This window comes from Melopsittacus undulatus, chromosome 5, assembly GCF_012275295.1.
Source record: "Melopsittacus undulatus isolate bMelUnd1 chromosome 5, bMelUnd1.mat.Z, whole genome shotgun sequence".
In the NCBI taxonomy this organism is placed as follows: domain Eukaryota; kingdom Metazoa; phylum Chordata; class Aves; order Psittaciformes; family Psittaculidae; genus Melopsittacus; species Melopsittacus undulatus.
Window position 1 is genome coordinate 81,128,819 of NC_047531.1, and position 17,743 is coordinate 81,146,561.

A 17,743-nucleotide genomic window follows, 5' to 3' on the forward strand; every position below is an offset into this window, starting at 1 on the left:
TTGTTTCAAGATGTTAGAATTGGACATAATTTAATTTTCAGTTTCATAAATTGCAAGGTACAAAATAATTGCATATTGTCTAAGGAATCAATTTATTGATCTCAAGCATGCTATATAGCACATTATTAATGCTTAATTATTAATAACAATCTAAAAATGTGTTAAAATACAATTAAGTATAATACCTGTTTTTTTGGGTGGCTCTGATGCATCAGATATACAGATATTTTGCCTCAGTGAAGCGTATCTTTCAGATATGGGCAGTGTACAGGTTCTTTCAATGTGAACTGAATTTCAAGTTAAGCAAATATTAGTATTCAGGCTTCTTCTGGGAGGGCAGCCTTCTCTTTGCAAAAGCAAAGAAAGAAACTTTGCTATGGGAGCTCATGTGTGTGGACCTTTCAGGTTATTGTACCAGAGGTTAATAATGCTCAGTGACAAGAAAAACCTTACAGCTAGACTCACCATCTGCTTTTTAGTGTTCTATTTCTTTAAAGTATACATACATCTGAAACACTTCTTTGCATGTTCTGAAATAACCTTAGCAAATCAAAGTATGCATCCCCCAAAGTATTTTTTGAAAAGACATTTGAAATTACTTTGTTCTTTTGAGTGCTTTGTACCCTTAAGCTCTAGGAGTCAGGACAGTTGATTTCAGACCACTGTTGTCTTAAAGAGCAAATTGGCTTGGCTGTGTCAAGGTTACTTGAGATGGTGGCTCTTAGGTATTGAGCTGCCTCTTATAAAGAAATATTACGGAGCTTATAGCTGTTATTATATTATATGTTATTATATTTGTTTATTATATATATTATTGTTAAATAATATATATTATTATATATATGATATGTTTATTATATATATGCTATTATATATGTAATTATATTATAAAGGAGGGATACCTTTAGCAGGTTTGAGAAACATCTGGCCTTCCCAAGAAAGCTTACAATGAATGACTGAGGAGTTAAACATAAGTACTGTTTATTACTAGAGCTGACATTAGCTTTCTGGGTCTAGTTGGGCTTTTGTCAGTCTAAAGCCCTCCTGGATTTGGTATTTATCAGTTTGCTCTGATTTGTGCTAGGGACTACAGGGAGAATATCTGCCTCTCCAGTGAAGCTATTGTGTTTTGAAGTCATGAAAATAAAAAAATGGTGCTCAGAAATAAGAAATGAAGATGTTTTGAAAGATTTTCTAGATGCAAGCTTACTTTTTCTAATAGTGCTTCTATCAGATGATTACATTAAGGCTTTAAGCCTTCAGACCCAGAAATGGAAAATGCTTGTATTTGTTTCACAGGTGCTCTCAGCTGAAGAGTTCTTGACTTGACCTGTGACACTAAAGAGTATGATTAAGAAAAAAGTCATTATATGTTACTTGTAAATATTACATTTTGTATATATATGCTTGTCACACTTTCTTCATTGTCTTGTCTAATCTTTTTTCTACAGTATCTTTACATTCTTTATACCTCTTTCATTCTTTCCACTACCATATGGTAACGATAGTTACATGTGAAACTTATTATTCATTGAGTAAGCACATAGCTTGCTTTTCTTCGGGAATATTTGGTCAAATAGAAATCTTATTTTTAGTGACACCTTTAAGGCATTTCTGCTTAATTGAAGCTTTCAACTTGCAGCTGTTTCAGCTGTTGAACCATTCACTGTTTTTCGTTTTTGATTCCTTTGCTGCTCAGCCTCTTAAGTGAGGAGCCATATGGAGATACAGCTTTGTAAACGTAGTCATATGTAGACAGGTGACTCATTTCAGTAACCGCAGACTATTCTAGAACTCTAGCTGAGATATTAGTATACCCAGTGACACAGAGCTCTGCCTTTGTTGTGTCATGGTGCAGTTCTGTCTGCATGTCATTATCCCCCTGTCCAGTCCCAAAGCTTTGAAATAAACATGGTGATACCATCCCAGCTGTCGGCTCAACTACAGTGCATTCAAATCTTGGAAGACAAATGTGGTATGTAATCTATTCAGACATTCAAGCTGAATTAAGCATAAGAGCACTAGCTAGTTAGTAAAATCTTGAGTTGAAGATGGACCCTGGTGGCACCTTTTATAAGACTGCTGGAAATTCCCAATGTGTTAAATGTAGCTTTAGGCTAATGGCACAAAAACTCTGTAGTACTGGTTTTCTCCATGTGCATGCATATAAGTGATACAGTTTACGCATGGAGTACATTTTGGAGGTTTCACTTAGCCGTTCTTTCTGTGTATGTGCAAGTTTGATATTTTAATTCCAGAATGGTTTTATTCCATGATACTAACCTTTTCTGTTTTGATTGCTTCATGTTACGATGCATCATGCAAAAATAGAAATTGAATTCTATTTTAATTGAAGATGGGATGTTGCAGTTGAATGTAATGACTCCAGACTTTCTGGAGTCTGATGTTATGCAGTTTTACAGTTTGATTACAATGTGTAGACTGATTTGCAGTAGATTAAATAGCTTAAGAAACTTGATCACTTTATTCTGAAGCTACTGGTGCCTTCTTTTCTCAGCTGTTATGGTTATTAGGATACCACTAGTTTGTGAGTGTAGAGGTTACTGACATGAATTTTGATTAAGTTAATTCATAAAGCAAAAAAGGTGTATAATTCTACATTTAGTAGCAATTGATTCTGGTTTTAAGAATCATTGTGGAACCATTTAAAATGCTGAAGCTACTCAGGAGCATGTATGACAGAAAAAGGGATTTGTGTATTATGTGCTTTTACTGACTGGGTTTCAACACTTTGATCCACTTTGGATCTGGACTGTATATTTTGACATTGGGGTTTTTCAGACTCTAATCTTGAGAGCACTAAAATCTGTTTTGTAATTGTTACTGAGATGCAGGTCAAAGGCTATTGTTTAATGCTCCATAGTCAGTGATAGCACAGCCTTATTACATGAAAAAATACATTGGTAATTGCAAGTGCAAGAGCTGGTAGCTACTGGGGCCTCTTGTCCCAGTTTCCTTGAACTTCAGGCCGATTTAGGTTGTAGAGTAGATGGCTGACCTACTTGTACTTCAGTCAAGCATTACTTGAAAATGGCATAAAAAGCTTTCCTTTTCCTGAAAAGCGGGAGAAGGGTAGAAAAGATCAGTCAGAATTTCTGAGGCTAGTTGGCCAAATTAAGAATTCCCTTCACATTATTGCATGTAAGGATTCTACGTTTGAGTGATTTGTGTGTTTGAGGGCTATATAAGGTCAAATAATGTGTATCCAGATCTCTGACAATCATGAGGAAGACTGGCCACTGTGTGTGTGTGGTTTTTTGGGGTGTGATGGTTTTTTTGTTTAAAACCTTTAATAAGATTAGTGAAATCTTTGGTTCTCACAATAAACTTCCACATTCTTTTTTGCCTAACCTTGATCTTACATGAGCTTTTTAAAGCAGCTCCTTGCTTTGCACACTGAAAACTTCATAGATTTTTCAGTTGTGTTAGGGTTAAAATATATTTAACTGTACTGCATGTGATTTTAAAAACACAAACCCACCACACACACACAGAGAAAGAATTTCTAGCTTAGCTTGTCAAATTATGTGTACGAGGAAGGCCATAAAATGTGATACATACTTAATACTTAAGTGGTACTTCCAGCTAGCTTAGACCAATGAGTTTAATACATGATAAGGAGTCAGTTTATTTATTAAAATAAATTTTAGGGAATATTTAATTCCAATGGGTCAGCAGCCCCTTGTGTGTAGATTACTAAGTGGTAAGTAAAGGTCTTCTGTCCTTGTTGCAGTAATTACCATTTCAGGACCAGAAAGTTTAATTGCCTAGAGGCAGTCGTGAGGATTCCTGGCTAAAGTTTACCTCAGATTCACTGAGCTGAAAATGTTTAAACAGAATTCAAGGGTTTCTTTTTTCAGTGGCCATGTTAATGAAACTAAGTATTAAGCAACCTTCTCTGCCACCTTAAGACAAGCAAACCATTTAAATGCTCCTAACTGTTCTTTAGAAGCTGGATTCAGTTTGCTTTAAAATCCGAATTAATCTTACTTAATCTGAAATATAAAATACTGTCACGTGATCTTTTGTATTGTTACAGTATAGCATTGATTTTGAAACACTTGAACAGATATTCTCTTGTTCCTAAAAGAATAACTGGTTATTTAACTTACAGGAAAGAAGGATAGTTGAAGCTAAGTGTGCCTGCTGTTGTTTTCTGTCTACATTTATGAACTGCATTCTGCAGAGGTGTATAAATCCTGTAGCAGTTGGAGAAATGACACTGCTGATGTGTAAGGCTTGCCTGACAGTGATCACAGACAAAATCCTGCTTTTAAATTGTAAGGGTATCTTCATTAGCAGGTTTTACATTGGTGGCGTTTTCTCCAGATACTCAAACTACCCTTGGATATATTTTGAGCATTGAGCATGATGATTTGCTTTGCTTTTTGTCAGCAGAGGAAGGAGAGTGAGGGGATAATGGCTGCAGAAAGAATTGGTAGTAATTGAAACTACTGTTTAGAGCAGTTTCACAGCTCTGAACCAAGCCAACCATTATTTCATTTCTGCTTTAGTAAGCTCCTAGGGTATAGTTCTGCACTAGCTTAGGTTGGTCCCTTGAATAAAAGCTATACTAGCAAAATGTTTCTAGTGTTAATGCTATTTCTTTTACTGTGCATGTGTTGACTAGCTATCCTAGAAAGCTGGTAGGTTTGAGTAGTAGGGAATCTATTCAGCTGTAGAGATTTCTACATGGAAGTGTGATGCTTCAGCACTGTTTTAAATTAAGTATAATGTGAGAACATTGTGGTCTGAGAAACTTGAGTTATTTTACTAGGTCTTGTAGTCTTTTCCTCTATGGTCTTCAGTAATGTTATCTTCCTGTATAGTAGGAATGTCTAGTTTTGTTTGTGCCTTCTTCTACTTTTTCCATTTTGTTTTTTTTCTTTACATCTCAAAAAAGTGACAGAAAAATTATCTTTACACTTGAAAATGCACAGGTTTGTCTGGGTCCACCTGTGCAATGAGCTTCCCCTGCCCCAATCAGGCTTACTAGTTTCTGCCAAGCATCATCATCTGTATCTTTCTAATAATAATACAAGGTAACACATGCTGACATTGTTAATACATAGATTACAAGTTGTAATAGTCCTTTAGTCTTTGGAAACAAATATCCATTTGAGACAGTCCCAGGGACAGGTTTAGCTGGGATGAGGTCTGTAACCTGGTTCTTCCTTGAAGTAAAGAACAGTAGCTCCCCAGTACAACCTCCAGATTCAGGAAGACACGTCAGTATTTCATTAATTAACATTACAGCCCCGTATTTCCTGAGATGGAAAATTACAGCTTTTGACTAGGAGACACTGGAGCACCACAGCTGTTTCCTAAGTGACGCATCTGCAAAACTGTGCCTACATGTTTCACTGAGGTATTTAAAAACAGTGTTCTTCACTGAACCAGCTGTATGACTAAAAATACCTCCCTTTAATATGGGGTACCTGTGGTCTTTCCTGAAGATTGTAGTAAATCTGAATGTTTGACTTCACAGCTATATGGAACCATTAGAAATGTGTGTGACTGACAACGGGGTGTTGGTTTGAGTGCTGCAGTGGGTGTGGGGGGTAATAAATGACCTTAGCTAGAGCTATAAGGTTTCCATCAGCCCACAGGAAATGAAGAAATATGCTCTGATGAGAGTATTCTGTTTGTGGAAACTAAGGTTAGGCAAAGCTGTGCAGGTACTGCAGCTATCCATGCAGTTAGGTTGCTGAACGCTGTATTTAGACAAAAATGCAGGTGAATTAAGGCATGTCTTTTAGGGTATTTTGCAAGCATTATATTGAATGACTTGCCAGAGAACTCTTGTAGTTGCTTTTTTTTCCTACCAAAAATCTACTATACCATGTCATAGATGATATGAGAGTATTTTTGGCCAGGTGAATGTGGAATTTTGCAATGTTTGAATTTAAGTGTTTGATAGTGTTTGAAATTATGGTTCTGGGCTCATGCAGTCTGCTGTTTAAACACACATCTTTCTTTCTAGAATTGATATTGTATTACTTTTTATGTATGTACTTTTGTGGGATTTTCTATTTTCAACTACACCAGCATTCATGTTGTGTGGTACTTCTGTGGACAGATAAGTGCCATGGCACTTCTTATCTTGAGAAAGTTTTGATGTCTGAGGCAATGCTTCTTCTAATATTCTATTTTGCTTCTTAATTATATGCCATTTTAGAACAGTTGTGTACATGTCAGCTTTCTATGCAGCTGCTCTGTCAGTGCAGCTGTAAATGCTGTTCCATATTTTCTCTGTTGGAGAATACATCAGTCCTACTCCTCTGCACAACACATGCTAACTAAATGCTTACTACTGAGTATAATTTGCAAATTGAAGGCATGTGGTCTTGTGTTGCCTTCCTGCTTCATTGAAACAAACCTAAAGGCATATTTATCTCAATTTTATTTATCTGGGGAGGATGCAAGAATATTGTGATTAGTTTCCTTTTAGGAGGCTTTGACTTGTGAACTAGTGGATGATGTCATGGACACTACAAAACTGAACATTAGTGAATTATATTGAAGTTTTTCTTGCACTTTAACGTATTAATTGCCGAAACAGAAATAATGGAAACCTCTGATTAAAAAAAAAAAGCCTCTTTGATCTTTCAAGTTTTTTTAATTGTTGTTTAATTTGTAATCGTTCAGGTGGGATTTTTTGTTTGCTGTGGCAAAATCTACTTGAAGCCAATTTTGGTGTGCCTTTTTTTGTGCAGTGAACAAAGTGTTAATGTGAATTTTTCCTTGATTAGGAAGACTTAAGGCTCTGAAAGAAACGAGTTTTAAAGATTATTTAGAGAACAACCACTTAATGTTATGCTAAATAGCGTAATGTGTAGGCCTTACAGCTTTACCTTACAGTCCTTTCCTGGATTTCACATTCAAGCAGTATGTCTTCAGAATGGGAAATTTCGTTATAAAAAATGAAAAGCCCCTACCCAACACAAACCAGTGTTGCAGATTTAAAACCTAAAACACAAGTGTGTTGTGACCAGTCTACTGTGAAATTGTTCTCTTACGCTTCTGGTTTTTGTATGGTTAGATTTTGTACCTAATGTCAGTGAAGAATACTATTCAAATCTACTTTGTCTTGCATTTTTCCTTATTACCCAAAGAATCTGCAGGTAGTACTCAGTACTCAACAGGACAGCACACCTCTGAAGGTTGTTTCAAAAACTAAATATTGATTGAAGCCAGGATCAGTCTGTGTGCAAAACAATGTAATAGCCTTATTCATTATAACATGACCTTGTGACATGCTTTTTTGAAAATTGAGTTTCCTTTTGGTTTTGTTGGTTTTGTTTTTGTTTTTTTTTAGCCTAATTACAGTACTTTAATTTTAAAATCTATTATTTTATAATGTTTCCTTTATGTTTCTAAGAACAGTTAATACAGAAACCAGTCTGAAACATTTGGAGAGAGAATTTTGGGGAGCAGTTATCTTCCTTCAGTGGCTACAGATTAATATACAAGAGTTTGCGGTAAAATACGTATTCTGCAATGTAAGAGTTATGGTTTGAGCCTTTTCATGTGGCTTAGTAGCTACTTTCTTTTCTTGTATCAAGGTCACCTTGACTTCAGCTTCAGATGTGTTGCTAATTTTGCCTTTTTCTTGTACAGGAGAATACTGAAAGAAGTGATGCTAATAACAGTTTCAGGAGGGAGAATTAATTTGCCAGGAAGTGCTGTTGATTCAGGAAACACACAATAGAGAGTTGTATTTTATCAAAGCTACTCTAAATTGAAGACAGTAATTTTTAGAGCATAGTATATGAACAGATGAGGAGTTTTTATCCTCCAGTTAGATAAAATGAAATAGCTGATCCTTTGGCTCCAGCTAATTTCTGTAGTGAGTTCATATTTCTCTTAATTTTAAGATCTAAAAAAATTAAGTGAGAGTTTAGAAGCCTATGTGGAATACTTTAACCTAAAACCCAAGTACTAAATAAGGGTTAATTTGAATTCTTTATGAAACAAATTGTATTGTCTAATATATAATAATTTCACAATTCCTTTTATACTGTGTATGCATTACATACACTGCTGAGGGAAATTAGGAAATTAAGCTTTTTGGCTGCTGATGCTCTAGATATATTTGCTCACAACCCCTAATGGCTGTTTTGCAGGTTAATTTAAACACATGTCATAGCTTGGCACTGGTGTTTGTTTTTTTTTAAGCAGAAAATTAAAGTTGGCTTCTAGACTTTTAAAATGGTATTGCTGCTATCCCTTGAGAACATAAGCATGTGTTTTTAAAAAGGTACATTTCAATTACTTTCTAGCAGACATGGTTGAATTCTTAACTATGGTGGTCTTCTGCTCTCTTTGTGGGTGTAAATACCTAAGCATTGTTGTTTCAGAATTCAAATGTTAGGCAAGATCGTCAAAGTTTATCTTAAATGAATATCTGAAGCTTTTGGAAATGCTGGGAATATGATATATTTAATAAAACCTTTGTTTTGGATTACATATTCTTCTTATACTTCTGAGAGAATTTGTGGCAACTGTGTGCACACACATCAGTTAACTGGTTGTTCACATTTCCTTTCTTAAAACAGCATAATGTTCAAAAATATTACAGGCTCCATTTTTGAAAAGTAGCAAATGGATGAAACCCACTTAACCTGTCCATAACTTAAAACTTGTAATGAAAGGTGAAAATGTTCCCATGTTAGAAAAAAGGTTAATACACCTCATTTCTGTCATCTTGAGTTGAAAGTCCTGTTTTGGCTTTCTGCATAGGCCTAACAATGATACAGAAGGAAGTACCTTGCAATGTATTAACTAATTTGAGATCTTATTCACTACTTGAGGATACAGTATCACATTGTGTTCAGACAGTATCTTGTATTTTAAATGAAGATCTCTGTCTCCCAAAATATGAAAGCAAGAGCAGTTTTTAGTAAAGAATGCGTACAAAAGCATGTCCTTGTTAAAACACTCAAAAGTAGTAACATGTTTCCCTTTTAATGACAGTTAAATTCATGGAGATAATCTTTAGCAACAAGCATGACTTCAGTACTACGTTGGAAAGGCAAAAGATGACTCATTGTCTCTGTGTAGCACTCCACGTAATCTCTGCAGGCATTTTTCTGTTATTTGTGTGATGCTTAATAATCCGTAATTTAAAGTTCATTGGTTGTTACAGACAACAGGGGATACAGGAGGGGAAAAAAAAACCCTAAACAGTACTTCAGACATTCTGACATGCTAAAATTTTGGCTTAATGAAATTTACGTTTTTATTATTCTTAAATGCTTGTAGTGTTGAGTCAGTAGTTTGATGTATCTCCTGCAGTACCTAGCCACCTGTGGAACTACATTTGCAAAGCTGAAGTTTTGCTCACTGGTAGTTCAGCTGGAGTTGAAAATAGTGCACACTTCGGTCACAGAAATAATACTTTTAAGGGCTCTGAACTTAATCTTCAAAGTCTGCCTAAATAAAGCTGAAGAGTCATTTGCATTTTTGTTGATATGAATCATAATTCCTCAGACTTCTTTGGAGTTGATTTTTCCTTAGACATTTAAGGCACAGGAAAAATCGTATCAGAACACGTTTGTGGGAATCAACCTCCAAGTTTAACCAGTTAACATTGTGCAGTGATGGCCATTAAAGGAACCAAACCAAACCTCACAAACTATTTAATCAAGAAAGCTGGATTTCACCAGAAGCATGCTGTCCTCATGTCCAAGCCAGGTGACTCCCCCCCTACCCCACTCCCATCATTGTTCCTCTTGCCCTGGTGGCTCATAGGCCACACACCCCACCCCCCTTTCCCTCCCAGTTCCTATCAGCTTCTGGCTGCTTCTTGTTCTTTTTTCCTGTAGCCTCCGGGTCACAGAAGTGCAAGGAATCTCTGGTTATCGTACAGTTATGAATCACTTGTATGACCTAGTAGCTTATTACTATTTAATGTCATTTTATGTTGTTTTGTAACTGAAAAATGCCCAGGTGGCAAAATACTCAAGTATTCCAACTAGCAAATATAAGAATAAATGTTGCTGCAATTCTCAGAGGAGTGTGCCTAATCGGAAATAAGCTTAGACAGTTTGTAACAGCATGTATTTCCTAGATTCCTTCCTTTTAGTGCTCAGGATGCAGGGTTCAACAAATAGATTGCTGTCAGCTTCTTTGGAAAAGTCCTTTGGCATATGTTAACTTTAACATCCAGGCTGAATGTCCCAGAAAGTAGTGATTCAGTTTCCTTTTATGGACTTTTCTCTGGTACTTGTTGTTGTAATTGTTTTCTTGGTGGAGACTAAGGGATTTTCTTAAATCTCTGAAAAAGGGTGCTATTCTCCATATTTTATAGATCGAAGAATAAGAATTAGGCCAAAGTAATTGGTTTGAGGCTCTGCCTTTGAAAGTCTAAGGTCTGACTTCTATTAATAACATGCACTAATGTCTACTGATTGCAATTAGAAGAGTTCACAGCACTGAGTAGTGGTGAATAATCATGGTTTGATGCATTTGTTCCGTGCACGTAAGGGCTAGAATTCCGTGGTGGCATGTGAATGTGTAAACCAAAGTGACCTTTTTTCCTATAGTTATTTGTTCTATTAATTTATGGACTTCTCAGTGTCAATAGCTGTGATTCTTAACAGGTTTTGGCGCATGATTTCATAATATTGCTAAAGAAGTTGTGTCACTTAATTTGTTCTATGTAAAGGGTAAACAAATTGCAACCATGAAGAAACTGGGAACTCTTATAGAGCAAGTTCTTTGGATAGAATAGATAAGGAAGCCGTGTCAAATTGCTTTATATAAACATGGAATACAAGGTACAGCATATTCATGGTAGCTACACTTTGTAACAAACCACAATAGTTTGCACTTAAAGCATAGGATATGTTTGTTTCTGTACAATGAAGTCCTGTTTCCTTCCTATTCTGTGGGGAATGAAACCTGAGACCTCATTGAGTAATAAGGGAAAATAGTGTAGCTGAAAGTTTTTATGAGCAGCTAATCCAAGTTGAGTGGTGTCCTTATGCATAAGTATTTCACTCCCTGGTTGTGAAACTTGGAATCCTGCTGAGTCAGATCCATACTGACAAGTCCTGGTGTTACAAAAATAAGTTTAAAAGGTAATGTGACCAGGTGCTTTTCTCTCCTAGAGGCTGGTAGACTGACTGAGCTTGCTTCTGTCAAGTCCTTAGAAACAACACAAGGATAATATTAATAGTTTAAGACATCGTTTGTTTTTCTAAGTGTGGATTAATTCATTTTCTTCTGTTTCTCACCTTGAAGACAGTTAAAGACAGAAATAGGTTGTACAGAGGGATTGTGCAGCCTCCATCCCTGGAGGTTTTCAAGGCCTGACTGGATAAAACTCTGAGCAACCTGGACTGACCCTGCTTGAATGATTCTGTTATTCTGTGATTAGACCAGTTTGTCACCTAGACCCACAGTACTAGTGATTGCTTTGCTTTAAAGAAGCGCATTGTACAGCAGAGAATCATTGGAAGAGGTAAGTATTATGTCACATTGGCACTGAGAACTTCTGTCAGTTCTTTCTGTCCTAGAAAGTGTGACATTCTGGAAGTAAGGAGCAAGAAATCATGTCTTCTGTTTGTCATCTGGGTTCTATGTCTTGGGAAATCTTGATCAGGCCCCCAGGTCAAAGTTGTGTGGTATTGTCTTCTGGTTTCAAGTACTGAAGTCGTGTTTCATCTGCAGGCATTCTTTGTGTTAGAATACTGGACTCTTAATCTGTTTTTTCTTATCATAAGATTCAGTAAGCAGAACTGAGACCTAATAAGTTTTAATACTGTCTTTCTGAATTATAGTGAAGTATCTAACCAAAACAAGCATCTTCCAAGGGAGGTTCAGAATCTTAAAATGTCTTTCAACAAACAACCCTCCCTGTTTCACAGTAAGTGTTCATCAAACAAGTTAAGCTGTTATTGGGGGCTGGGAAACGTGAACAGTTTTCTTTAAGTGTTTTTTCCTCCTCTTCCTGTTGGAAAATACTTTAAGAGAAGCTTTGGGATTCACTGGATTATTTTAGCATCATAAAGTCTGCATTTGTTGTGCAGATTTTTGCAAGGTGTGTGTTGTGCTAGCCTTTACCACCTGACACATGAAGAAAAAGGGAGTGAAAACAAAATCAAGCATTTCAACATGAATGAAGTAAGGATTTTTGTATGCTGCTTTCAAGGTGACAGCAGCCAAACCAACTTCTTGAGCAGAGGCAGCATATTCCATTCAGATGTATTTGTGTTGGTACCTGAAGGGCTGCTTGCTCATTATTAGTTAATATTGTTTTTAAAATCCTTATGTGTTAAGCTATCAGGATATTTATAGCATATAGCACTGCTAGTATTTTCCTCAAGAAGAAGCTTTTTTAAGAAAAACAACCCTCTTATTTATTTATTGATCAATTTTCCTGCATCCAGGATCAATGTATCCTAATTTACAAAAATTGCTTAAAAATCACTAAGTAAAGAAACTTGAGCCTTGCTTCTTTGCACTGTTTCTGTAGCTATTACAATATGTTCCACTTAGTATACACTTATTTCTTCCAGTTGGACTTCATGGTTATTTTTAGCCTATATAAGTTCTTTTAGCTGATGTGTGCTGGGACTTTCTGTGACAATAGGCAACAAGGGCTCTGAACTGGTAAAGCTTTCTCTGCTGCTTCACCTATGGTGGTCTATGTGCCTGTGGTGCCACAGGTAAAAACTTGTTTTAACACCTTTGGACTTGACGATTAATAAAATATCGAGATTTTGGGCTTCAGTGGAAATTCCGAAGTTCTTTGACACAGGGGAAAAAAAATACCCTGAGAAGTATGAGTTATGAGATTTCATTCGTGTTGGCCAAGAGCAAGCTGAAGAAAAGGCAGACCATGATCCAGAGTCGACTTCAGTGCATTGAAGATCTTTAATCTGCCTTCTAAGGAGAACAAGGCTTACACTTCTGCCTTCCCAAATTCCCAGCTTCCACAATTTGTGAATCGGTTGGTCAGTTTCAGACACATGTTAAAGAGGTGCAGAAATAAAGATACACATTTCTTACCAGTTCTGTGAAAATGGGCAGCTGTGTGGAAGAAACCTAAACTGATGCACCTGCTGAAATAAACCTTAACGCAAGCTGGGTAATAATTTGTCCTGCTTGATGAGCTGGTTTACCTGTCACTGTGTGAAGGTGGGTGGTAACTGATGGAGCACACTGCTCCTGCTTGCTCAGCCAGGTGGTTGGGGATAAGAAAAAGGCAGTGTAGGTACTCTTGAAGAGTTGGGCCTGCAGTCGTGGAGTGAGTAGATAAAGGCCAGAGCGGATGAAGCTAAACTGCTCTGGAACTATAGGAGCTAAGTGTTGGCAGTGTGCTTTCCAATGGAGTTCTTGATTCTGCTGAAACGTAGCTGACTGAAGAGCCCCCAGCTTTGTGAGATGCAGGTGATCATTTGCAGAGAGAATCAGTGCAGAACTCCTCTTTTGTAATCTTGGTCTGAATTTCCCAGATTTTATACTGACAGCCTAGTTGTTTATAGGTTTACTTTTTATAGTGAAATGGAAGACCCTGCAAATCAAAGTACAGTGTGTGTTCATAGTGAAACCTCTGCAAATTCACTTGAAGGATGGGAGAACCAAGCCCTAACAAAAAATGTGCTAAAGGACTGGCTGCTGTAATAGTTCTATTTCATGAGGGTAGCATGACTCATACCGCTTAATGTTCCTATCTCAGTATTCAGTTTATTTTTAAGCAGTGCTGTACAAATAGTGGGTTTTTTTTTGTGCCAGTTGTTGCTATGACTTCATAATATTTCCCTAAATACGCTTGCTCATACTTTCTCACAGCATAGTATTTGGCATTTAAAAACCTTAAACCCATCAGAATTTCCTGAGTGCTGATCATTTTCATGCTTTTATGGAAAAAAAGGATAGCTCTGTGTATTATGCAGTTTTAGTTGAGGCGGAATAAAGTTTAAAGAAGAAGTCCCCACAACCTGTACTCTCACTTACGAAAATGTTCCTCTGTTTCAGCTTTTCCAGTTTTTCCCATGTAGCTTCTCAGATTAAATTTCCAGCAGTAGTGCAGTGTGTGGACACTGTATTGTTGCTCCAGTTTGTTTTTGGAATTGGAGGGGCAAAAATACTTCATGTGTGGTTTGGGAAGGAGGATGGGTGACTTGTTAATGTTTTCCTCTAAGTTTACACTTCTGTATAAGGGTTTCTTCTTCCAAGGCACTGAACTCCACAGTTTGTCTGCCTGATCTCTTCCAAAGGGTAGTAAACACTTTGGTGTGCTAAAGAAAAGCAGCTATAATGGTTCCTGAGAACCTCTGCCATCTTGTTCCTCCCCTTATTCTGCACGGCATGCCTTGGTCAAACATTTGCTTCCACGGCTTGCTTGGCTTGAGAGTAATATGTGTTAGTGCTGCCTTAATGGGAAAAAGGCAAGAAAGTGCAAACAGTTTACAGAATCTAGCAAGCAATGTTTATTGATCTAACAAATTGTCTTTAAACTTGAGGTCTCCCTTTGATCAGGTAAATCACCAGAAATTATGGGTAAAGATACCATTTCATAACTTTATATTTTTGTGAAAACTTAAACCCTTAGAAAAAGCTGTTTAATGTCAAACTGTCCTTTTGAGTTCATCCAACTAGTTGGAAGTTTATTGCGCTTTTGTTTCCTCCTTGTGCTGCTTAAGGCTGTCAAAGAAAGGCTGTTGGAAAATATAAATGCTTACAAATGTGATCTCTGCTTACTTTGGTGTGGTGTTAGAATTGCAAGGGCCAAAATTTATCTGGAAAACGCATTCCATGCCAAGGTGTAATGCTGAGAAACTGACAATTGAGTGGTGTTTTAACATGCTCTTGGTTCAATAAAAGCACAGGTGGAAAAGGGTTTTTGTTGGGGTTTTTTTTTGGCAGTTACTAACAACCTAAGAGGCAGATGACTGTTACACTGACATTTTAAAACTCTCTCTCAATAGATGATAGTCTTTTCTAGTTGTTGCCAATTTGCAGAACCATTCCTGTATTTTTGACTATCGTTTCAAAATAAAAATATAACAACAGGTATTCCTGTTGTAGTTTTCAGTTCTGTGTTCCATGTTCATGCTATTTAAGCTTGCTGTGAATTGCATTATGGAAAGGAATTGGATGAAAAACGGTTCAGGAGAAACAGCTTGTCTTCTCAGCCCGAGCAGTTTTGTTCTGTTTGTGCTGTAACTGTCCAAACAACTGGTTTCAGCAGCTAGTTTTTGTTACAAACAAGCAGTGTATGCCTACGCCTACCGCACAGTTATTTTCATAGTGTCCAAGAAATGAGAATTTAGTGTTAAATTCTCTTTGGCTGTGGAAACTTTCACTGCTGTTTCTGTCAGCAGTGTGTTATAACCGCTAGGTTGGAAGGTAGGCCAGGTTTGTAGATGCTTTCTGTTCTTCTTTTTGCCATAAGGGAAGCCACATGGGGCATTAAGGAAATTCATAGGGCAAAAAAGAGGGAGCTTCGCTTTACATCCTACTGATAAAGGTATTCATCCTAGAAGGGGTGTTAAAATGTACTTAACCCTGGCAGTAGTTGTAGCAAAGTTGATAAGAGAAATCTAAACAGGAGAACTCTACAGATGAAGTATCACTAGAGATGAGGCAGAGATTTGCATGTGTGTGTTGTGGGAAGGAGCTGCTTCCTTCCTCTCTTTTTGTCTCCGCTCCACAAACCACATTTGTGGATGCTAGTGCCTGAATTTTTACCTTGGTACTGGATTTGATATTTACCTTAAATGTTAGCTTAGGGGAGCCCTATTTTTTTTCCCTGTAAACAGTATTTTACAGTCTCCTCTTTTGATGAGGATAGTTCATGTTTTTCTTCCATGCAGCTGTGTCTGTGTGAGAATGCCTGAATTGTTGAAGTAATGACTTTTAATAAAGATCAGAATTTGGACTTGATATCCCCCCTTGTTTGTCTGTTTTACTGAAAGATAAATGCTAAAATAAATATTAAATACTATGGTAACATGTCACATAATTCAGTAAAACTGCATGTGGAAGTTTGAACTTCTAGGCAAAGCAGTTGTCAACTTCAAGGAGACCTTCTGTCATGCAGCCTATAACTTTTCACTTGCACATGTGGGAGCTATATAAGCATATCATACCATCATTTACAATCCATTATCTGCTTTAAAATGCACAAGACTTGTGGCGAGAAAATGGCAAGTAGGTCGTTTACTAGCCCAGTAAGAGATCTAGTCACAGCTGGCTGGGTGAGATAACAGGCTGTCTGAGTATCATAAACTGTACTAGGACTTTGGGGAAGGAGGCTACTTACATAGCTGCAGTGCTCTTCATGTTGGTTTTGCTTTACAGTGCGGAGGAAGCTCTGTTTTGTATTTGTGGGTGCCCTTGGCTTTCAAGTGGATGTTTTGAATCTAAAATTCTTACAGAAATAAAACATCTTCCTTCTGAAAGAGGACTTTTATTTAAATCAGCAAGTTCTTTTGTCCTTGAGTATTTGCATTTGGTTAAATGATAGTACAGGATTGAAAAAGGAACAGGAATCAGTGCAGGTTATGGTATCAGTGGTGAAGGTCAGTTGATTGCCTCTTCTGGAATGCTTTGAAGTGGAATACTTACCGAGTAAGCATCATGCTGCAAATCTTATTTTTTTCTTTTGTTGTAATAAGTAATTTTATGATAAAATAAAATCAGTAGCTTGAAATGTGCCATAGGCAGATGGACCAAACATGTTCTGGACAACAACTGCGGTGGTAAGAGCCAAGAACTTGTGTTGTAGAACAGCGTTCTGCTGTGAAATGCACTTATCTGCATGTTCCATGTTGTTTTTATTTGGCATATCTAGATATCAAGAAATGGAAGGATGTCACCTAACTTCATTTCTCTTTTGATAACTGTTTATGATTACTAATGCTCATAAATATGTTTTTTTGTCTGTTTACAGATTCTGAAAGTGTTTTAAGATCTGAATACTTACAAGCTCTCCATACATAGAAATGTCTGGCTCATACGATGATTCCGTTGGAGTAGAAGTTTCTAGTGATAGCTTCTGGGAGGTAACCCAAATATTTTATCACAATATATTTATTTTACTTCTTACTATTATTATAGAAAATATGTTTTTTTGTACATTGTAAACTGTGGAAAGAGCTGCAATAGAAGACTCTTGGTTATTGTGATTTGCAGAAATAGCCCTCAGGGTAGAAACGACCTTTTAGATTTTGGCCTAGTTCTGTCAAGGGTTTTTAACTGGCCCAAACTAGAGAATCATCCATTTGGGTAGGGTATGCCATTCAGAATTGAACCTTTGTCAGTGTTTATTGTTGAAGAGGGCTGTGGGTGAGTAGTTTTTCAAATGACCAGGAGGGTTGACTAATCAATGTTAGATCTAAATTAACTGTTAAAGGCTACTATAAGCATACATAAATTACAAATACAGTGTGTGACTGTACTGCATGTCTGCATGTCTCCTATTTGTCTAGATATAACTATAAACTTTGAGAGACATTATCTTATGCTTATTCCAATGTAAGAGCATGCATGCAGAATGATAATACAAAGCACATTGTAATAGCAGTACCTTGCGGTGCTCCAATCAGAAGAAGGCTTTCAGATGTTCTGATAATTTGATTAAGCTTTAAAGAGAGCAAACTTCATAATGCAGGAAGCATTTCACAAAAAAGAAGCTTTTTGCAAGAAAAAGGAAGGTGTGACAGTGTCAGTGCTGTCAGAATTACAGGTAAGTACCAGCTCTGTCCAG

At 36.9% G+C, this 17,743-nt stretch overlaps 1 protein-coding gene across 2 annotated transcripts in view; it reads left to right on the top strand.

Annotated features, from left to right (window-relative positions):
* PACSIN2 (protein kinase C and casein kinase substrate in neurons 2) overlaps positions 1 to 17,743 on the top strand; it is a 54,240-nt gene that overhangs the window by 14,018 nt on the left and 22,479 nt on the right. For both annotated transcript variants that reach the window (XM_034062981.1, XM_034062982.1), the window contains exon 2: positions 16,928 to 17,039. In XM_034062981.1, the coding sequence (XP_033918872.1) occupies positions 16,980 to 17,039 (60 nt within the window). In that variant the 5' untranslated portion in view covers positions 16,928 to 16,979. The remainder of the gene's footprint in view (positions 1 to 16,927; positions 17,040 to 17,743) is intronic.